This window comes from Suricata suricatta, chromosome 9, assembly GCF_006229205.1.
Source record: "Suricata suricatta isolate VVHF042 chromosome 9, meerkat_22Aug2017_6uvM2_HiC, whole genome shotgun sequence".
In the NCBI taxonomy this organism is placed as follows: domain Eukaryota; kingdom Metazoa; phylum Chordata; class Mammalia; order Carnivora; family Herpestidae; genus Suricata; species Suricata suricatta.
This window is the reverse complement of record NC_043708.1, coordinates 93,063,260-93,086,955: the sequence shown is the minus strand read 5'-3', so window position 1 is coordinate 93,086,955 and position 23,696 is coordinate 93,063,260. Positions and strand designations below refer to the sequence as shown.

Genomic DNA, 23,696 nt, shown 5'->3' with positions numbered 1-23,696 from the left:
AACACTCAGGAAGAAAAGACCAGATGTCCTTCACTTCCAAAGAGGGCAGAAACATAGATAAAACAGACTTAATACATGCCCAGAGAATTTGACTAGAAGTAGGGAAGATGTTCTTACTGTCTAAGTGATTAAACACTGGCCACCTAAAGGAGATTTTAAAAAGTTGTCTATACAACTATGTGTTTTGGGTGGTTTAAACATTTGACTACTGTAGGGACAATTGCTCTCTTGAAGTTCTTCCAGGGTCCTGGATCCACAGTCATCAAATATAATGGGAGAATCTTAGTTTTCTTTTGTTCATTAAAATTTTTTAAATATTTATTTAAGAGAGAGAGAGGCAGAGAGAGAGGGAGACACAGAATCAGAGCGGTCTCCAGGCTCTGAGCTGTCAGCACAGAGCCCTACTCAGGGCTCAAACTCATAAATTGTGAGATCATGACCTGAGCCAAAGTTGGACACTTAACTGACTGAGCCACCCAGGCGCCTCATGAGAACCTTATTTTTCAAAACTTGGACAGTGTTACCAGAGTTAGAGGAAAGTTTCTTACCTTTTATGCTATTATAGATAAAAAATAGTAACAATGCTTCCAAGGAGGAGATTCTGAGGAAAGATAAATCACATCACAGATTTATAAAAGATAAAAAGTAAAAGCAAAAGTTCAAATGGAGAGGAAACTGCATAGGCTTTAATCTTTTCTTAATTGTAACTGTGAAGCTCCCATGAATGCTCATGTTTAGTAGAGAATGTCCTGGACGTGGAATCTTGAAACAGAGAACTGAGTTCTAGTCAGAAGTGACTAGACTCATAGTGAGTCTTTAACCTCTCCGAACCTCCATTTTCTCTATTGATAAGATAGGAATGATAATATTTCTCTACATGTGTTTCTGTGAGGATCAAGTAAGATCATGAAAACAAATAAATTTGATAAATACTGAAATCTGCTGTTACTCTAGGGTGTAATGATTATTATGAGGGGGTTGATCAGGAAGAAGTGGGAAAGTGAGGATAATAGAAGACACCATCTAATTTTTTTAATTGATTAAATATTTTTTGAGCACTACGCACCAAGGGTTCAGAAATGGACAAAATAGGCAAATACTCCTACTATTCTTTTCAAAGTAAAACAAACTCTTATGTGTATATGTTTTATAGTAATCAGTACTTATAAAGGGCATTATAAATCCTCGATACCAAAAGGGTTTTATAAGCAAGAGATTTCCATGAACAAATATATGTGGAAATATTGTACAGTATGTCTGTCTCACAAAGCACATTAGAAAATTAAAAATTAGAAGAAACTGCTTAACTGCCAATTTTAAGCCCAATATCCCCAAACTAATTTGACCTCATAGCCTATATTTTGGTTTTGTATTTTCCCCCCTGATATCTTCGATCACCCACAAGAACAACTGGGAAATAATGAGCTCTTCTCTAGCTGGTACCGCTTAAATAGAATGGCTCTGCCATTCTATTTAACAGTCACTAACCTCTGGTTATATATGGACATACATCTTGGTGGCCTCTCAGAGGCTGGCCACACTACCGTTAAGTAAACATTTACTGAGTGTTTCATGACAAATGCTGCATGAATGTTTTGACATGAACTTTAGGAGCTTGATCTTGATATTTAAAGTAGTGTATGACAGGGAGGTAGCCAAATCTTTCAAAAAAGATAGGGGAGAATTTAGGAAATGTAGTTAAAATTATATCACAAAAGCTCAATTTTTAGAACTTGAACTTTACAGTTCATGGGCTAAATCAGCATAACTTAAACTAAATTATTTAAGGAAAACTTTAATAAACCTTCCTAATGCTGCTTCCTTCTGCTTGATTCATTGGAACTTCAATCCATCTAAATCATACACACTGTACATGCACATGTCTCCAGATACAATAAAACTATAGAATTATATTTAGGACTTCCATGGGGTTTTTCCTCTGAATTATTAAAATCCTAAAGCAATGTCATGGACTCTTAGAATTGAAAAGGACCTTAGAAGAAAAAATCTTCTCATTGAAGGAGTCCTTTCTACAACAAGCCTGGAAAGTTTTGATCAGTCTCCACTTAACTGCTTTTTTACCATGTGGGCATCACTTTTTAAAAAGGCATTCCATTCCTTTACTGGATAGCTCCCATGATTCGTACTTTTCCCTACTATTATGTTTCTAACACTTCATTTTTTTTTTAAAGTCACTGTGCTCCATGAAAATTAGATATGGTGGAAAATGACTTACATTATTAGCTGGACTTGCCAGTATCTTTTTATAGTCAGGATAAAAATTTTATATAAAGTATTTGTATTTTTAATACCTGAAATCATCCTCTTGTGATATCTGATACAATGTATTAATATTTTATTCAGTAACTTATTTACTCAAATAATACTCTTTTTTTAAGCTCATTTTTATTTGAGAGAGAAAGGGGGGGGCAAGGGAAGGCAGGGCAGAGAGAGGGGCAGACAGAATCTCAAGCAGGTTCTGTGCTGTCAGAGACTGATCCAGGGTTCGAACTTAGGAACTGTGAGATCATGACCAAAGCTGAAACCAAGAGTACAACAATTGACTCAATTGACTGATCCACCCAGGGACTCCTCAGATAGTATTGAGTTACTATGTTTTCGGCTATAGGTTATCAGTTCTGAGAATATCAAAGTCCAATTTTTTAATTTTTGTTCTTATTATATTTCTCTTGCCCCCTTGTACAATTCCTCAGGGATGAGATGATTCTCCAGGCTTAACAATTCTCTTTCCCCTTCCATATCATGTGTCTTCTCCAAGATTTATCTGTGGGATCCATAAACACAGAACCCCAAGTCCTGGGCTAAGACAACCCTGTAAGCATGGAGAGCCCGATGCAGCAGCAACTGTGGCCTGGAGGTACTATGCAGTATCTTCCTACCAGAGGATCCTGGGTCCTAAAGACGGAGGGTTGTCTTCCAGCCAGTACCTCATACTTGTATGCCATAAAATAGAACTTTTTAAAAAAATATAATCTGTAAAATAGAACTTAAAAGTATTTTTTATTTTAACTTTTAGACCAAGTAGCTCAAATCCTGTCCTATTCAGCAATACTTCATCATATTGGATGTTTGGCCAAGATTACATGTTAGTTCAGTCAAAATACTCAAACTACACTCTAAATAGACAGTTATAACTGGTATTCAGGGAATTCTATTCATTGAAAGTTATTAGTCATTTTCATATTTAACATTCATTGTACTGTGAGGAAATCTCCTAGCTACTTCATTTAGCTTTATTTTTCAAAAGATTGGCTGATTAATAAAATGAGTAAAAGATTATTTTTCAATTAGTTGGCTATATTTCTTTCTGTACAATATCAAGTGAGTCATTCAAAAGGTAAGTCTGTTCAAACGAGCCAAAGAATGAATCAAATAGAATCTGGCCAAGAATTTTAAATTATTTCTGGAGAATAATGTTATGTGCTTACATCACTAAAACTACTCTTAGCTTGAAAGGTTAGAAGTGTATTTCCATGTAGTTTTCATAGAAAAATAAGAGATGAAAACACAGTTACCTTAGTTAATGTAAAGAAAAATAAAATATCAATAACTCCATAATCAAGAATCTAGTTATAAAGTACTTACTAGGTACCAGGCATTGTATAGACTTTGCATATGTTCATTTAATCTCCCCATGCACACTTGAGGATACTATTATCCTCATTTTACAGATGAGGAAATTGAGGCATAGAGAAATAAATACCATACTCAATGATACATAGTTAATAAGTGGCACACTCAGAATTTGAGAAAAATCAGTAATAAGACCATATTTACAAATGAAAGTTCAATTTGTTCAACCACCCCCCCCCATTTAAAATATATTAGCATTTCCTCTGTATTTGAGCATTTAGCTTTTTGGGTTCTAGGGCAGTTGGATGATTCATCATACCTAGGGATCTCTACTTTCCACCTTTTGATTTAGCCTCATCTAGGAATTGGTACAAAGTCCATCTTTCTGAGATTAAAGTGTATTACCCACAGACAGGACCAGGACCAATTTTATTGCCTTCTGAAACTTAGTATAAGAAATGCACACTGAATCATCTTTTTTTTCTGTAAAAAAATGACTCAGTCATGAAAACATGTGCAATTGTACTCTCCTTTTAGAATTTTATTAATAAATATATTAATATTTTACATGAAGTGGTCTACTTTTTCACCTGACAAAAATAAAAAGATGCTTTCTATTGCATTACAGGGGTTATGCAGAATAGAGACGTAGGCGGTGGGAAGACTTATGGCGGAGGCTTAGTATCATGTTACCTTTACTAACCCCCCCTCCAAGCCTGATTGTCAGAGGAGAGGGGCAGGGTATCAACTCCAAGGATGACCCCACTCTACCACAAATGCCTATATATTGAGAAAAGGGAAGGCACAGAGGCCTTGGGGGCTGAGGCTAACCTTAGTTGTGGAAGTTGTGTTCCTTAAATGTAGAGATTATAAAACTACCTAATCTCTAGAGATATTGTAAATTCAGACTCTGTCTAGATGGCCATTTATACCATTTTGATTAAGTTGTATTAATTGCTTGTGGTTTTTTTTAAGAGTTGGTCAGGGAGGTAGAAAATTGTTTCCCATAATAGGCTCTGAGGATGGAGGAAGCTTTATAAATATTTCATGGAATTTCAAATTGTACTAGGAGCAAAAGTCTGCCATCTGATGTTCTGTCACATTATTTCATAGATAGTTGTATCAAATCAACATGACACAACAGTCTGAAATCTAAGTTTGAATTCCAATCAGTAGACTTACAAACCTATAACAGTAATAATGATTTCTGGAGAGATATATATCATCTGGCTAGCTTTTAGCCATGCTCGTGTGTAAAATGAATCTATGAATGACTAAGTACTGAGCGAATTAATAAGTGAATTAAGGAATGAATAACTTGGCTGCTGGTGAAGTATTATTGATTGATGACTAGTCTGTACAACCTAGTTATACTCTGAGTATCTATGTGATTCTACTTCTATACATCCACCTTTGCAGTTCGTTTCTTCCTAAAGATTGGGAGGAAATACTGTTGTTGGCTGTATTCTCCAAACATTCCCCAATGCTAGGGCAAACATTAAGCAATATATAAACATCTATTGAATTAATATCCTTAGTTTCCTATCTCTGGTACTAATGTATCCACACAAAGAATAAGAGGTTCTATTAGACGTTATTATATCTTAATTCTGTAACTCATATCAAATAACCAGTCACAGGCTGATGAGAAAGAATAACTATTGTAGACCAATATTGGTTTTATTCACATGTCCATACAGAATTGCTCTAAACGTTTGGAAAATTAGCTTTCTGATGAAAGCTTTGCATAGTATAAAATGTCCTGTATTTGTGTTTGGATGAATTTAGATTTGAGCCCAATTCCAACCCTATTGATGTGGCTCTTATAAGTCACCAAACTCATCCTGAACCCTGTCTCCTCATCTGGAAATGGGTATAGTCTCAGGTTTCTCATAGCGTCACTGAGCAGAGCAAGTGGACTGCCTGGGTGTGCTTTCTATAATGGAAATTTACACCATGTTTGCCTAGAATTCACGAAACTTGCCATCTAAATAGATGTAACATTCACCTGCTAATTTCCAAATGGCCTTACTCAAAAACTGACTTTATTTTCCATTTCCAGTGCACTTGGCTATTCTTGCCCTCTTGAATTTCTTCATAGTGACTTTCCTGCCTTTCAACAACACCTTTTTCTTTCCTTTCTTTAATGATATAGAACATGCTGCTTATAGTTTTGCTCTGTTTAATTCAGTTTTGTCTTGGGGGTTTTTAGTGCTGAGGGGGATGTTCTATCAAGTTACCTTGCCTTTTCAGTTAAAGAGATTTTAAGGTGTTTATAAACCAAGGGAATGAAATGACTTCAAGTGGAAAATAAAATGAAATGAGACATAACTGGATCCTATAAGACAGTAATGCAATTTAGAGCTAAAATGGATCTAATGTGTTCAAAATCATAATATTTTACTTTGTAAACATACATGTAAACAGCCAAGCTGTCCCACAGAAACTGGCTTGAAATCACTTACCTAATATTGCTTGTGAAAACTAAACTGAAAAGTAATTAAAATAACCCCGTGTTGGGGGAGACAACAGGCAGAGATCAAATCTTTAGGTCCTTCTATTAGAGGTAAAAAGGCAAAAGTCATTTTAACTGAAAGCTAAAATACGAGAAAAACCCGAGGAAAATACGTAGGCCTAAACACCAACTTTGGCAAGCATGAAAGTGCTTTTGCTTTTCTTTCATAAAGGGTTACCTTTATTTTAGCTTTCAGTTTTGTTTGGCTTTGGTGCAGTCTCCATGAAGATCTTCCTAGAAGGCTGTAAAACACATGCTCTCATTTGGAAAAGAACATTTTTATTGACTCCACACTTTGCTCTAATGCTTTTGAAGTACTCCTTGTATCTAGAGGTTTCAGCCTGGAAAAACATTACTACCAGAAAAAATGGCTGCAATTATGGTTTATAGCCACCACCATGAATTGGCTACACATAGTTCTTATCATAGGGAGTGCCCCTGTGAAGACTAAAACAGTGGTTCTCAAAGTGTGGTTCCTGGGCCAGCAGCATCGGCTGCTCCTGGGTACTTGCTATAAATAAATGCAAATTCTCAGACTCTATCCACCCCTGACATAATGAATGAGCACCGCTGAGTGGGGTCCACAGGTGATATGAAATGCACGAAACTTTGAAAACCACTAATTTATGGTTATAGAAACCCTAAATGAGGTGACACATTTCTTGCTCCACTCCCAGTTTCATGGAGATAATTGACATATAATATTGTATAAGTTTAAGGTGTACAGCATGATGACTTGGTTTCTATATAATGTGAAATGATACTACAATAGGTTCAGCTTAACATCCATCATCATACAGATATAATGTAAAGAAAAAAAAATGAAAAAAATATTCCTCTTGTTGGTGATAAGAACTCTTAGGATCTACTCCCTTAACACCTTTCCTGTGTATCTTACAGCTGTGTTAGCTACCGCCAAAATGTTATGCGTTACATTGCCGGTGTTTCTTTTATAACTGGAAGTTTGTGCCTTTGACCACCAACCTCAGTTTCCCCCACCAGCCTCTGGTAACCACAAGTCTGATTTCTTTTTCTAAGAGTTTTGTTTTAAATTCCATATGTAAGTATATCATATAGTATTTGTTCTTCTCTTAGTTTACTTAGCATAAGTGCCTTCATGGTCCATCCATATTGTTGCAAATGGTAGTATTTCCTCATTTTATGACTGCATAATATTCCATTGTATTCACAAGCTCTTTATCCATTCATCCATGGATAGACATCTTAGCTGTTTTCATGCTTTGCCTATTGTAAATAATGCTATAAAAATGCGGGTATGTATATCTTTTCAACTTGATGTTTTTGTTTTCTTTGGGTGTATTCCCAGAAGTAGAACTGCTGGATCATATGGTATTTCTATTTTAATTTTTTGAGGATCCTCCATACTGTTTTCCATAGTGGCTGCACCTACTTCACATTCCCACCAAGACTACAAAAAGATTCTCTTTTCTCCACATCTATGCCAGAATTTGTTGTCTTTTGTGTTTTTGATGATGGCCATTCTAATCGGCCTGGAGTAATATTCCCTGTGGTTTGAATTTGGGTTCCCTAATGATGTTGAGCATTTTTTCCATGTATCTCTTGTCCTTTTCATCTTTGGAAAAATGTTTATTCAAGTCAGTTTTTTGTTTTTGTTTTGCTATTGAATCGTATGAGTTCTTTATATATCCTGGATATTAACTTCTCAGATATATGGTTTGCAAATACTTTTTTCCCATTCTGTAGGTTGTATTTTCATTTTTTTGATGGTTTCTTTGGTTGTTCAGGAGCTTTTTAGTTTGATATAGTCCCACTTATTTCTTATTTTGTTACTTGTGGTTTAGGTATGATGTTTCTTTTTGGCATTTCATGGTTTCAGGTTTTACATTTTAGTCTCTAATACATTTTGAGGTAATTTTTGAGTTGTGTAAGAAAGGGCTTCACTTTCATCTTTTTTACATGTGAATATCCAATTATCCTAGCATCATTTATTAAAGAGACCACCTTTTCTCCAATGAGTATTTTTTGGCTTTCTTATCAAATATTAGCTGACTGTATATGCTTGGATTCATTTCTGGGCTCTAGATTCTATTCCACTTGTCTATATGTCTGTTTTCATGCCAGTACCATACTGTTTTGATTACTATGGGTTTACATTATAACGTTGAAATCAGGGAGTGTGATGCCTTCTGTTTTGCTTTTGATCAGGATTTATTTGGTCATTCAAAGTCTTTTGTGGTTCCATATAAATTTTAGGAGTGTTTTTTTTACTTGTGTAAAAAATGCTACTGATATCTCGATAGAGACTGCATTGAATCTTAAGATGGCTTTTGGTAGTATTGGCATTTTAACAATTAATTCTTCCACTCCATGAACATGACATACTTTTCCATTTATGTTCTTCAATTGCTTTCACCAGTGTCTTACAGTTCTCAGAGTGAAGGTCTTTCATGAGGGGACACATTTCTTACATCTTTAGATCTTTCAGGCGGTGCCAATGGTCATTGTCCTGTTTAACAATAGGTCAGGCTAATAGCACTGACAGTCATAATTCACATTTTTCCTAGTTGGCCCAATTCACAAGCATGTTGATTTATTCAGAGGACTCACAATGAGTTATAAACATATTACCTCTAAAATGCTCAGACTCCATTAGAGACCTCTGAGAGGCTAATAGTAAAAGTGTTTTAATGGTATTGATATTGGGGTGCCTGGGTAGCTCAGTCAGTTAAGTGTCCAGCTTCAGCTCAGGTCATGATCTCACGGTTAGTGGGTTAGAGCCCCGCTCAGGCTTAGTGCTGACAGCTAGCTCAGAGCCTGGAGCCTGTCTTCAGATTCTGTGTCTCCCTCTCTCTCTGACCCTTCCCTCCTCACGCGCTCTCTCTCTCTGTTTCTCCAAAATAAATAAAAAACATTAAACAATTAAAAAAATTTTTTAAATGGTATTGATATTTACCTTGCTCTGATATTTAGCCTGTATTTGCAGGCCATTCCTTTCTTTTGAATGGTGGCTTGCTCCATGACTTTGCTCATTTCCCCTTGCTGTGTGCCTTTTCTAAGAGCTTGCACCTACTCCCATGGATTCAATAATTACCTCCTGAATGTACTTTCAGAACTGACTGCTCTCTTCACCGTATCTTCCATCTTCCCAGTGAATAAAGTCACCTTATGTCCTATTGTTAATTCTTACAGGAATAATTACAATGGAATTTGTCATATGATTCAAAACAGCTCTCTACCTATACTTCCACATTTTGGTCAGTGGTGGGGGGCACAGAACTACATTACCTAAGTTTACCACTCTTTGTCCTTTGCTTGCTTTGTCTTGTAATGACCTATAGATTCTTCCTTCATGATATTTCTCATATTCATGCTTCATCTCTTTCTGCTGTTGCTATATTTAGATTGTAAATATTTAAAGTACAAAATGGTTTCTCTAAAGATTTCCTTTTTTTCTTTCCTTTCTTCATTCCTTCCCCTCCCTTTCCCTCTATGCAAAAGCAGATAGCATAGCATGAGTGTTCTAAATTAACCTGTTGGATCTCTCCTACCTCCCACTGACTACACATCAATCTCCACATGCCTGGGCCTAACATTCACAGCTCTCTAAGTACTTCTTTCATCTCTCCTTCATTCCTTCCTTCCTACATACTCTTTCCTCTGGTGGTTCTTTTTTTTTTTTTTTTAAATGTTTATTTATTTTTTGAATCTGAGCACAGCACTGGAGGGACAGGGAGAGAGAGACAGAGAATCTGAAGCAGGCTCTGCTCTATCAGCACAAAGCCCGACATGGGGCTCAAATCCATGAACTCTGAGATAATGACCTGAGCTGAAGTCAAATGCTCAAACAACTGAGCCACGCAGGTACCCCATACTCTGGTAGCTTTTAAATTTGTGTGTGTGTTTATTTATTTTTGAGAGACAGAGACAGTGCGAGCAGGGGAGGGTCAGAGAGAGAGGGAGACACAGAATCCGAAGCAGGCTCCAGGCTCTGAGCTAGCTCTTAGCACAGAGTCCAACACGGGGCTCAAACCCATGAACTGTGAGATCATGACATGAGCCGAAGCTGGACGCTTAACTGACTGAGCCACCCAGGCACCCCTCTAGCAGCTTTTAAAGTCAGCTGGAGGGCTGGTTAAAACAGATTTTTGGACCCTACCCTTTAACTCAGTAGGTCTTGGGGTAAGGCCCAAGATTTTGCATTACTAATAAGTTTTCAAGTATTAATGGATAAACTGCTTATGCTCCCCCCTTCAAATATTCATTTATTGAAACCCTAACTTCCAATATGACTCTTTGGAGATGAGGCCTCTGAGGAAGTAATCAAGGTCAAATGAGGTCATAAGAGTTGGGTCATGACCCAATACTATAGGTCCCTATAAAACAGCCACCAAAGTTCCCTCTCTACTATGTGAGGGCTTCATGAGATGGCAGCACCTGTAAACTAGGAAGAGGGATTTCACCAGAAACTGAATCAATCAGTACCTCCCACCTCCAGACTGTAAGAGAATACATTTCTGTTATTTATGCCATGCAGTTTACGGTATTTGGTTCTAGTGGCCTGAGCTTACTGACACGAGAGGATCCTGATGCTGCTGCTCCAGGGACTACAGTTGGAGAAACACTTCTCCAGTCCTCCTGATGGGTCTCTGTGTCAACTTGGCTTCTGTGCCTTGCGGACCTGCTTTCCTCTTCTTCCCTAACTCAAACCCCACACATCTTTCAAAGACCACCATGAGCCATGCTTATTCTCTGAATCCTCAGCTCTCCTGCCCACAGTTATGTCCCCCTCTTTAGATCCACCTGATACTCAGCATAAACTACCTTGTATGATTATTTTCCCCTTTACATAGTTGTTATAGCTTCAATGTAAGCTCCTTGGAGCAGATAATTTTTCCCATGACTCACACCCAGCATTGTGCTTTGCGACAGCAAGAGTGAAACCTGTTATTTGACAACCATAGTATATAGGGAGAAGAAGGTTCATAAAAACTGCAGGTGCGATTCCTTCAGGGGTCAGTGTCATAGGTTTCTCCAACACTGAGAGCCTCTTGGTATGTGATTGTTGGTTTCCTTGATTAGCTGCATTGGAGGAGAGTCTTTATGTTTGTAGAAGAAAGAGGTACTTTCTAGAAAGTACATCTAATAATAATGATGATGCAATAAGAATTCACATTGAGAGGTTGCTATGTACCGTCTCACATGTATTCCTACTTGTGAACCTCCCAGTAACCCAGTGGACTTAGGGATTCTATGCTAGCCACTTTATAGATGGGAAAACTGAAGCTTACAGAGGGTAAGGTCACAGGGCCAAGGTCACAGGGCCAGGCAGAGGCAGAGGAGAAGTTTGGGCTGTGACTGCATGGTTACCTGTTCCCTTATCTTAACCAAAATATCAGTTCCTTGTCCCTTCTTCTCCTAAATGAAAGCCTGTTATACCAGAGGTTTATACAAGCTTGACTTCCAACCTTTAGAGATTTAGAGGCACTATTTCCACGCCACATGACATAGTTCATATTTCTCTTTCTAAGATAAAGCAAACACTTAATAACAAGGCCTAATTTCTAGTGCCAAGGGGTAACTGAAGGAGAAAACCTACCATCTTTTCACGAAGTTCGTTAAAAAGGGCATATGGAGGTTGTGAGGCAATAGTGTGTGGTTTTTCAATTAATGCCACTGACCTCATTGGCCACAAAACCTCTTCTCAGTGAAAAAAAACCAGATGGTATTGCTCAGCAGGTACAGAGACATTGTATTGGATTTTGCTTTCTTGACTCAGTGATTCATAGAATGTTTTTCTGACATCTCAGTTTGTCAGCATTTCCATTATATTTTCAAACGACTGATTCTAATCTGTTTCACTTTCCAACCAGAACTAAAACAAAAATAACAATAATAAAAACATGAAAAATATCATAGTTACCCACAGTAAGAAATTATTATAGGATTTGGAAAATACCTGTTTCATCACTGACTTAGCATTTGCTTAATTTTAATCAATGCTTTACATAATTACTGTGGTCTTTTCCCTAATTAAATAAGATTTAAAATTATTCAATTACATACATACACACACACACACACACACACACACACATATATATATAATGTGTGTGTGTGTATATATACATACATATATATGTATATATATATACATACATATATATGTGTGTGTGTGTGTATATATATATATATATATGTATAGTGCCTGTGTATGTGTATGTATAGTTCCCATTCCAGACGATTCTCCTACCTCCCAGAGCAATTTCGAGATCTTTTGAATCCTTCAGAGGAACTTTAATTGGGCTGTTTATTCTAGTCCACAGATTTCAATCTAAGGCCCTGAAAGACTTCAAAATATACCACTTCAGGTTAATTATACTTTGGAATTCAATTAAAAACTAATTTACTTTGCATAACAAAGGGTTTATATTTCTTAACAGTTTTTGTTTAAATTTTAGTTAACATACAATCTAATATTAATTTCACATGTACAGTACGGTGATTCACCACTTCCCTACAATATCCACTGCTCATCACAACAAGTGCACCCCGTAATCCCCAACATCTATTTTACCCATCCTCCCACTCCCCTGCCCTGCCCCCTGGTAACTAAGTTTGTTCTCTAAGAGTCTGTTTCTTTCCTTTTTAAATTTTATTTTAATGTTTTATTTATTTTTGAGAGAAAGAGACAGCATGAGCAGGGGAGGGTCAGAGAGAGAGGGAGACACAGAAGCTGAAGACAGGCTCCAGGCTCTGAGCTGTCAGCATAAGAGCCTAACATGGGGCTTGAGCCTCCGAACTGGGAGATCATGACCTGAGCCGAAGTCGGACGCTTAACCGACTGAGCCACCCTGCTAAGAGTCTGTTTCTTGTTTGCTTCCCTGTTTTTTACCTTTGCTTGTTTTGTTTCTTAAGTTTCATTTATGAGTAAAATCATACGGTATTTGTCTTTCTCTGACTTATTTCCCTTAGCTTAATATACTCTAGCCCCACCCGTATTGTTGCAAATGGAAAAATTTAATTCTTTTTTATGGCAGTGGACTCATGACTTTCTATAATTTGGCTATCATAGATAATGCTGCTATAAATATTGGGGTGCATATATCCCTTTGAATTAGTATTTTTATATTCTTTGGGTAAATAACTTGTACTGAAATTGCTGGATAGTAAGGTAATTCTGTTTTCAACTTTGAGGAATCTCCATATTGTTCTCCAGAGTGGCTGCAGCAGTTTGCATTCCTACCAACAGTGCAAGGGGGCTCCCCTTTCTCTGCATCCTCACCAACACCTGTTGCTTCTTGTGTTGTTGGGTTTAGCCATTCTGACAGGTGTGACGTGGTATCTCATTGCAGTTTTGATTTGTATTTCCCTGATGCTGAATGATGTTGAGCATCTTTTCATGTGTCTGTATGTCTCCTTTGGAGAAATATCTGTTCATGTCTTCTGCCTACTTTTTAATTGGATTGTTTATTTTGAGTGTTGGATGTTATAGGTTGTTTATGATTCAAAAAAATACTAGGACATTATAAGATAATTTCAAAGAGCAGAAAATTACAAGCAGGTAGAAAAAAACTACCATAATTTCACCACACAGAAGTAAATGTAGCTTAATTTTGGAATATTCTAAAAGAAATTTATTATCCTAAATCTTAATTACTTTACCAAGATTAATTTCACTAGTTCATGTCTTATGTCCTGCCAGACTACAGATTGAATCTACCCCACATCTCTCCATCACTGTTGCCAGCCCAGCTGCCAAAGTATCTCCCTGTGTCCTTTTATCTCCCTTCAGTCTTTTTCTGAGATGTCAGAAAAACATTCTACTTTTTCACACTGCACCCTTGCTCAAATCACTTCCATGACATCTACTGCTTTTAGGTGAAATAGCTGTCTCAAAAGAACACCCAGAGGCAGTGTAGAACATCAGACCAATAATTTGAGGACCTCTGTCTGACTTTGCAATGTTGTTCTGAGACTCAAGTGAGAAACGTATTTGAAGATGCCTAATCTGTAGTAAACTCCAAGTATGAGTACGTATTTAGATCTTTGAATGTAATGCCAAATGTCAAGTGTTTGTTTCTTTAAAAATATTTTTAATGGATTTATTTTTGAGAGAGGGAGACAGACAGAACATGAGCAGGGAGGAGAGTGAGATGGAGACCCAGAATCTAAAGCAGGCTCTCAGCACAGAGCCCGAGATGGGTCTTGAACTCACAAACTGTGAGATCATGACCTGAGCCGAAGTCAGCCACTTAACAGACTGAGCCACGCAGGTGCCCTCAAGTGTTTTGTTTCCAATAGCAAAACAAACATTTGATTTTATAAAAATATACATTACTTCTAGATTTATTTTAAATAATATTAGCCAGTGAGAAGCAAGTAACAGAGAACACTTAATATTAGAAAACCAGGTTCTAACACCACTGATATTCTTCATGGCTTCAGAATGAGATATAGTCTTCACCCAACTGAGAAATGAAAAGATGGACCACTTACACACATGAACATAGTTATTGATTTTATATAAATAATGTTAGGAAAAATCTTTCAAATATTTACATTCAAAAATGAAATAATAGTAAAAGTGTATCTGTTCTTACTTACAAATATGTATACTTAGAATAGTGCACTAAGAATAATAACTCCCCCCTCGCACAACATACAACAAATACCTGCTTATTCTGTGCTGTGGGGACTCTCTAATTTTGCAAATGATTTTATCAATGGCTCTCAGTTGTCTCAATTTGACTGCAGTTTTCCAGAGAAGTTGAGATGTTGAGCAAAATAAATTGCATTAGGAGAAATGAAGATCTGGGATTTTGATGCTCTAGTCAGAGTGTAATGGAAATATTCTGGTGAATAAAAAGCTAATATACTTTTTTCCCCCAATTCTGGAGAGCTCAGTCATCAAAATAGGATGTTTTACCTCACTCCAAAGAGAATTATTCTGATGCCTAACTTGCTTACTTTAATGTATTAATCTTTGATGACCCAAATTATTGTCAGTATGAAAGAAAAACCTAGCAAAGCCATGAAGATTTGCCTTTGTATCAGTCAGGGTATCAATAGCAAACAGAAACTCAAATTGCAGTAATTTGGGATGCGTTAATCAAGTGTCTGTGAAGGTTTAAATGGGGATTTAAGGAAAAACAGAGTGGTAGGGGATCTGTTAACACCCGTAGTCTATAAAATATGAGGGGCAGAAGTAGCTACTGGGATCCAGAGGAGAAAGTTCTCTAGGGAAGGGTACTGTGGAAGGACAGTCAGTGTGAATGGACCAAGCCCAGAGAGAGCCTGGAGAACGAATAACTGATCTAGTCTTTCCTTCCATGGAGCTTCAGAGGAGCCCTCCTATGGCTGACCCAATAGGAAATAAGGAGGAAGAGAGTCCATAGCTGGAATCCATATAGCCCAGCATCCTGGGAAGAAAAGGGTCCATTAGGAGGGGCAAATGGAAGACATTTAGCCCAGCCGTTCACTGTAGTTTATCTAGCATCTAGCACAGAGGCTGACACATGGTAAATCTCCTAAAAATGAGTCAAGTGAAAGCATATATGAATCACCTAGTGGCCTAAACTGAAAACAGTGATGTATTTTAATTTTTTCCTCAATGCTTTTGAGTTTTATGTAATAGATTAAATAAAACATGATTTATGGGCATTAAAAAAATTAGTAATCCTATTCTTTCCATCTAACTTTATACATCTCTTTGTATTTCTCCAAATGCCATCTCTCCATGGCATTCAGTATCTTTTACCTTGTATGATAACTACTGAATAGTGCCAGCCATCAAATTGTAAGCTTTTTCCAAAGGGAAGACACACACACACACACACACACACACTTGGGGTGCTCTGTAGTGTCTAGCATTAGGCTGTAAACATACTTTGAATAAAGGTTTGTCGAAGGGTTTGTAAGTGTATAAACTGAAATATAAGGACTATGGTCATATTGCATAATTTTTAATTTCCTGCATTTAATTTTCTACCATTCATTTGTTCTAAAATTCACTGATCATCTACTTTGTATCTAGTACATAGATTTCAAAGATGAGTAAGCAAAGTCTCTCTCTGTCCTCCTACGTCTTACCTTGGGATAGGAGAGAAATATAAACCAGCAATTATTATAGGACTCAATGTGCTAGGAAGTTGTAGAATGGCATATTCTGCTGGTGAGGGACAAGGATGGTGAAGGGTAGAATGGGGCGGATAATCCAGAGCAGCAGTATCTTATACACAGGCACAAGAGGTTCTAGAGGAATGAAATCGGGCTATAAAAGGCTTTCTGAAAGCAGTATGCATTCTTTATATTAGACTTGAATTTATACAGTGTAATTACTCTCAATAGTTAATTTTTTAAATGTTTATTTTTGAGAGATGGGGGGGTGCATCTGCAAGTGGGGGAGGGGCAGAAAGAGGGAGACAGAATCTGAAACAGGCCCCAGGCTCTAAGCTGTCAACACAGAGCCTGGTGCGGGGCTCAAATTCTGAATAGAGAGATCATGACCTCAGCCAAAGTCAGATGCTTAACTGACTGAGCTACCCAGTTGCTTCATTCCCAATTAATATTTAAAAGGTATCCTGGATACTGAGCATGCCCAGTAACTGCAACCAGAGTGAGGTGAAAGTGGAGGAAGAAGTTAGAAGTTTGGGGATACAGTTTGTTGCTGACATGAAAAAAAATTAAAAGATTATTTCCTGAAGAGAAGGGAGATTTAGTCATACAAAAATGAAAAGTAAGGAACCTGAAGTAATCCCAGTTATTCAAACTCAAGAGAAGAAAGCATGGGCTGTAGGAAATGAGAATACATTCTAAATTCTTTTCTGATTCAAATAAGTATGAGATGGGGCACCTGGCTGGCTCAGACAGTTGAACATCCAACTTTGGCTCAGGTCCAACTTATATCTCATGGTTTCTGAGTTCGAGCCTCATATCAGGCTCACTGTTGTCATCACAGAGCTCACTTCAGATCCTCTGTCCCCTCTTCTGTCTGTCCCTCGCCCCCTGCTTGCACTCTTTTTCTCTCCCCAAAATAAATAAACTTTAAAACGTTAGTATGAGATAGATAGTGGCACAGGCATGGTCTCTGCCATTTACCTAAATGACTTTGCAAAGTTCTTAATCTATTTGTGACTCTATTTCTTCTTCTTTTTCTTTATTTTGAGAGAGACAGTACAAGGGGGGGTAGGACAGAGAGAGAAGGAGAGAGAGAATTCCACATAGGCTCTGCACTGGCAGTGCAGAGCCCAAAAGGGTAGGGGGCTTGAATTGAGATCATGATCTGCACCGAAACCAAGAGTCAGATGCTTAACCAACTGAGCCACCAAGTGCCCCATGTGACTCCATTTCTTAATCTGAGAGGTACGGATAATGTTACTGGGCTCGCAGGATTACTGCGAGGAACTGCACAGTGGGAGGCAACTTACTTGCTACAGAATATTGCTCAGCATTACAGAACCTTGTCTGACACCTGCCATTTCTACTTTGGGAAAGGAGTCAACTCTAAACATATCACATCACCACTCCTATTAAAATTATTTGTGTACAACTTTTTGACTCATCCAGCTTTAAATGTTACCCGACCAATTCTAACATTTGAAGAGCTAAGTATCACAAATTCTCCACTTTCCCCCTGCACAGATACAGCATCCTAATGTTGCCTCTGGATCTCTGGTTACCTCTCAAAGGCTGATCAGCTGGAATGAGAAACCACTTCTGACTGTGCTTTCCAATCAGTATTAAACTGAAGGTAACAAGTGGATTTTGATATTACTTCCCCATGTAAGCTGAAAATATTCCTCGGTATTTTCACCCATTAATGACATCCAGTAAGTTATTTCTTTATTTTGGTGTCAGTTCTTTTGTCAAGTAAATATTATTAACATAAGTTCTCCTATGTTTCTGATAAGAAGAGATCCTTGGGGCACCTCGGTGGCTCTGTTGGTTAGATGTCCGATTTTGGTTCAGGTCATGATCTCAGGGTTTGTGAGTTTGAGCCCCGCATCGGGCTCTGTGCTGACAGCTCAGAGCCTGGATCTTGCTTGGGATTCTGTGTTTCCATCTCTCTCTGCCTCTCCCCTGCTCATAGCTCTCTCTCTTTCTCTCAAAAATAAACATTTAAAATTTTTAAGAAGAGATCCTTTCTACAGTAAGCCATTTCAGAAGGGTTTCTTGTCTATGGACGGACATAACTTCTATAGCGTGAAGAACCTAATTAGAGATAATTAATGCTCTATACATAATGTATAAGGTATATTCACAGATTCCAAATATGAATCAGTAGTGCTCTGATTTCCATTTCAAATTAAAATACATTATTCTCTACTTTAGTGGGAAACAGGTTATTAAAATGACCAAAAGGATCTGACTTTTTAAATAAGTAATGACTCAAAGATATTGCTCAAAGTTAGTAAGAGGACAGATCATAGAATAAAACATTGTATCTCATCATTTTAATTCACATACTCATTAAATATATATATATACATATATTTGATTATATATGTATTTCTTTATGAGTCAGTTGTAACTTAGACATAAATATCCCTTTGTCTGTAAAGCTTTTGAGATTCAGGTTTCCCAAGATCTTATAAAACCTGAGAGACTCTTGAATACTGAAAAGGAACTGAGGGTTGAAGGGGGAGAGGGATGGGAGTTGGTGGTAATGGAGGGGGGCACTTGTGGGGAAGAGCACTGGGTGTTACATGGAAACCAATTTGACAATAAACTATTAAAAAATAAAAAAAATAAAATTATTCATTAAAAAAGCTCAGATAAGGAAACAATATGACACAGAGTAGCTCAGCAATTAATCATTCTGTGCCTCATTCCAAATTGTGTTATCCTCTGAAAAAAAATTCTACTTAATATGTTAAACTTTCATATATTTTTCACTGTCTGCTATCCATGAAATATTCAAAAAGCCCTTGATCTATTGAAATAGCAGTTAGAAAAGTTTTTAATGAATATTGTAATCAAAATGCAGGAAAAGAATTTTGTACCAGCTTCTAAAAATATAATACATCCCTGAAAAACAACAACAAAAGTATAATTTTTAAAGCTAACTACCAAATCTAAGCCATTGGATCAGCTGTAAGGAAAAATAGGTGATAATTATTACAAATGTTAAAATAATTTTAATATTGTTACACAAATCCTACAGTATTTCTGTATATTTCGTGGTGCAGAGAAATCTAAGACACCTTCAACTCGAACTATTGATCACAATAGGTGGTGATGTGAATTTTGTTTTAAAAGCAAAATAAAAATTTATTCCTAAAAAAATAAACTGTGGGTATTCTCGACATAGTGAGATTTTAAAGAGCTCACGTATATACTTTCCTGGACAGTTTGTATATCCGGAATACCTTCTTCTTTCTACCACCCCATGAGTCAGTTTACCCACTGGAGTTTCTACTTTTCCTGTCTTCTTAAGTCAAAATGTTCCCTCTTCTGGGGCACTGGGGTGGCTCCGTCAGTTAAGCATTTGACTCTGGATTTCAGCACAGATCAGGATCTCACAGGCTTGTGCGGTTGGGCCCTACATCGGATTCTGGGCTGACAGTCTCTCTCCCTCTCTGTCCCTTCCCTGCTTACACTCTTGCTCTCTCTCAAAATAAACAAACTTAAAATTATTTTTTCCTTCTTCTGACATGACCTATGCAACAGTGGTTGTCAGTTTTCAGTCTAATAAGAGCAGAGTGTCCCAATGTCAGCATTACTGTGATTTGGAGACAGAGAAATCTGTGCGCCATAAATATTTAACAACTTTCCTCATCTCCATTCTCCAGATACCAGTAACATGACCACCACTCTCAGCTGCTACAACCAAAACTCTGCAGATATTGCCAAATGTCCTTAGGGAAACAAAATTACCCCTCGTGGGAAACCGCCTTAGGAGAGCGACCAGGGTAGCATCATGTTCCGTTCTGAGTATGTGCCTCAATATGTGAAACATCATTCAGAGGTGATACTCAGTAAATATTCATAAAGGGAATGCAGAATAAGATAGTGTTTTATTACTGCAGTTCATGGCTAGAATAATAAACATGTTATTCTTATAAAATGAACTGTCAGTTTTACTTGAGGACTTAATATTTCTATATCAATCTTGGACTGGTTTATTTCCTTTATTTGGAATAGAAAGAAGAAGGTTTTTCCAATAGATAATTCTCACTTGAATTCTGTGGTTCACAAATTCCTAAGGGGACTCAATCCCTAGCAGGTATTTCTTTTTTTTTCCTTTTTTTACTACTAGAGAGAGATGATATCTAAATTTATTCCAAAACAAAGAAATCAAGGTGAAAATAGGAGAGAAAGGAGCAAAGAAAAGAAATAAAACATGAGGGAAAGAAATGAGCAAGAAAGATACAGTATTTCTTTAATGTGTATTTATTTTTGAGAGAGAGCATGAGCTGGTGAGGAGCAGAGAGAGGAGGACAGAATCAGAAGCAGGCTCCTGGCTCTGAGCTCTCAGCACAGAGCCTGATACAGGGCTCAAACTCAGAAACCAGGAGATCATGACCTGATCTGAAGTTGGATGCTTAACCAACTGAGCCACCCAGACACCCTTACAGTTTGTTTTTTGACACTTATAGCCTATTTATGAAAAACAACTGAATTAAAATAAACAATTTTAGGGGTGCCTGGGTGGCTCAGTCGGCTAACTGTCCAGCTCTGAATTTTGGCTCAAGTCGTGATCTCACAGTTCTTGAGTTTGAGCCTCATGTCTAGCTCTGTGCTGATAGGACAGAGACTACTTGGGATTGTCTCTATGCCCCTCCCTCTCCTGTTCATGCTCATTTTCTCTCTTTCAAAATAAAAAAAGAAAAGAAAAGAAACAATTGTTTTGATTTTGACATAATTTTTTAACCTTTCTATTTATGGAAACAATTAAAAAATTTTTAATGTTCATTTATCTTACAGAGTGTGAGTGGGGGAGGGGTAGAGGTAGAAGGAGACTGAATCCAGAGCAGGCTCCAGGCTCTGTCAACACAAAGGCTGATATGGGGCTCGAACTCATGAACTGCAAGATCATGACCTCAGCCCAAGTCAGATGGTTAACTGATTGAGTCACCCAGGCACCCCAATTTCTGTAAACAACTTTCAAGCACAGGCAAAACAAAGTATGTTGTCAGTCAGGTATCAGAACAGCCAGCTAAGCACCACCAGGCCCAGGAAGAGCAAGCTGCCAGCCCCCCAGATGTCCTCAGTCCCTACTCCCCCGAGGGAGCTGCACTCTTTACTCCACAGAATTCCTTTCCTTGCTATGTGTTGTCGTTTTACCGTGTATTCCTGAACACCACAGTATAGTTTTTGAAATTCTTATAAATTTAATCATACAGTATATATTCCTTAGTACCTGGTTGCTTTTATTGAACATTTTGTTTGTCCTTATTCAGCCATGCTGTGTGTTATGGTTATACAGATTTTCAGTGTATGAATGTGCCACAGTTTATTTTACTGTTCAACTTTTCATGGATATTTTTTTTCCTGTGAATTTTCTTCTATGTGTCTTTGGTGCACATGCACACACGTATCTTTTGGATTTGTGCCTAAGAGTTGAATTGCTAGGTCATAGGGAAGGCCAGTCTTCAACCTCAGTAAATAATACCAAAGTCGTTTCCAGTTTATGGTCACACCAAAATTGATATACATAGATAATTCTGTGTGTTGCAACATCTATGCTGAAAGTTGGGCTATGGGCTTACAAAAGGTTTCATAAACTCAAATTTTCTGGAGCAAAACTGCAGCACTATATGATGCATGAGAAATACATTTATATTTATACAGTTCAGAAAATCTTGAGGGATGATGGATTCAAGGGAATAATGTTTTGAATTTTTCTGTATCTCTTGACAACCTTTCATGAGCTTTTTTCCTTTCTCAGATTATCCCAAGATGTAACCTTGGTTAGCAATAGAACATTAAAAGGAGTATTTGTAGCATAAAATTGAACACTATTAGAAACCACAAAGTGTTAAAGACAAGGGAAGGACCTAACACGTACCTTGGCAAAGCACCCACCTTTGAGGTCGTTAGAAAAGTTCAAATACGCATCAAGAAACACATAGAAATACAGAGCATTTTCATCACAGAAACAAAAAAAATTGGTATGCTTTCTTTTCAGAGGTCCTTATGAATGAAGACAGTGTCCTCATATTATTTCTGTGGTGGAATTTATTATGTTTTAGAGTTTGAGGCTGCATTTGGCTTTTTGTGACTCATACTGTCATTTTCAATCATCTCTCAGAAATGGCTGACCTTTAATGCATATAAGTACAAGATAAAATAAATCACAAAGCAACTTGAAAGAAAGGCTGCTCACCCGTAATATCCTAAAAGCTTATGAGGGGGGAAGTTGACCACATGAAACAGACTTGAGTTTCCAATAAAATGCTCGCCTCTTGGTCCATTTCAAAGTAAAAGTTAGAATTTCCTCATATACAGTTAAAGTGACATTTCCCTTCTTGAAACCCCAGAACATGTGATTTTACATTTAAAGTCAAAACTTGGGGAGTTGTCATTATAATTTGGAAATTACCAACAGCAGCAAACACTACACCTATCTTTGAATTGAAGAGACTAGCATGGATATCCAAAACTAAGTTTTACTAAACTGTATGAAGTCGAATCACCCACAAGAGTCAACCACTCCATACAGATTTAATATTAAGTACATCCTAGTATTATTGAAATTATTAAATTATGAATCATGAAGGTTAAAACATGTTGATAAATTTCTATTAAATGTAATCCTCAATTCTTACTGATGGTTTAATTTATAGTAGTAAACTACTAATACTATTAATAATAATATATAATAATTCTAATGTGAATTTTAGTTGTGTTCAGCTTACATTATTCTCATATCCAATGTGTTACTTACTCTGTGAGGTCTGAGTGTCTATGAATTTCTTTATCAAGGCATCAGTCGTCTGTGTATAAAGACTGAGAGCATATCTCAGAGACTGAAGATCTGGGCTTTTCTCCAAGAAGTTCTTTTTCAGGCCATTTCCTCCTGCATGAAAGTATTGCTAAAAAGAAAAAAAAAACATATATATAACATAAGCAGAAGTACTTGGAAGAACTGAAAAAAGGATTTTTTGCTGCAATAGTGATGCTCAAATGGAATAATACTGTATGATTAATGTAAAATATCAACAAAGGGATGGTCCAACCACTTTCCCATTGCTGAGGATTAACCCTGTAATTCAGATTCCCTCAGTATCTCTGAACAATGGCTTTATATCCCAGACCCCAGATCCTTGAAGCTTGAGATTTTCTCTGTCATTCAAAACTTCAGGTAAGCATATGGGATCATGAAGATGCAATGATTAAAAGGCTTCTAGAATGACAGGTTGAGGAAATAGTTGTTAACTTGGCTATTGGCTGGTTTCCAGGACACACACACACACAAAATCCAAGGTTATCAAAATTTCATAAAGAGGGCAGTACCTAGTCACATATTTTCCAGATACTAGATTGTTATTCTAGACCAGGTGTCCACTCCTCTATTTCCCTTTACTCTAGACACACAATGGTGCAAATACAGACTGACCTGAGGATGCAGAATAGTCTTGTGTTTGATAAATGTAATAAAGCA

General features: G+C 37.2%; 1 protein-coding gene across 1 annotated transcript in view; it reads right to left on the bottom strand.

Moving 5' to 3' along the window:
- Window positions 1-23,696, bottom strand: part of UNC13C (unc-13 homolog C) — a 593,765-nt gene that overhangs the window by 33,228 nt on the left and 536,841 nt on the right. The window contains exon 32 of the mRNA XM_029952367.1: window positions 22,980-23,127. Within this exon, the coding sequence (XP_029808227.1) occupies window positions 22,980-23,127 (148 nt within the window). The remainder of the gene's footprint in view (window positions 1-22,979; window positions 23,128-23,696) is intronic.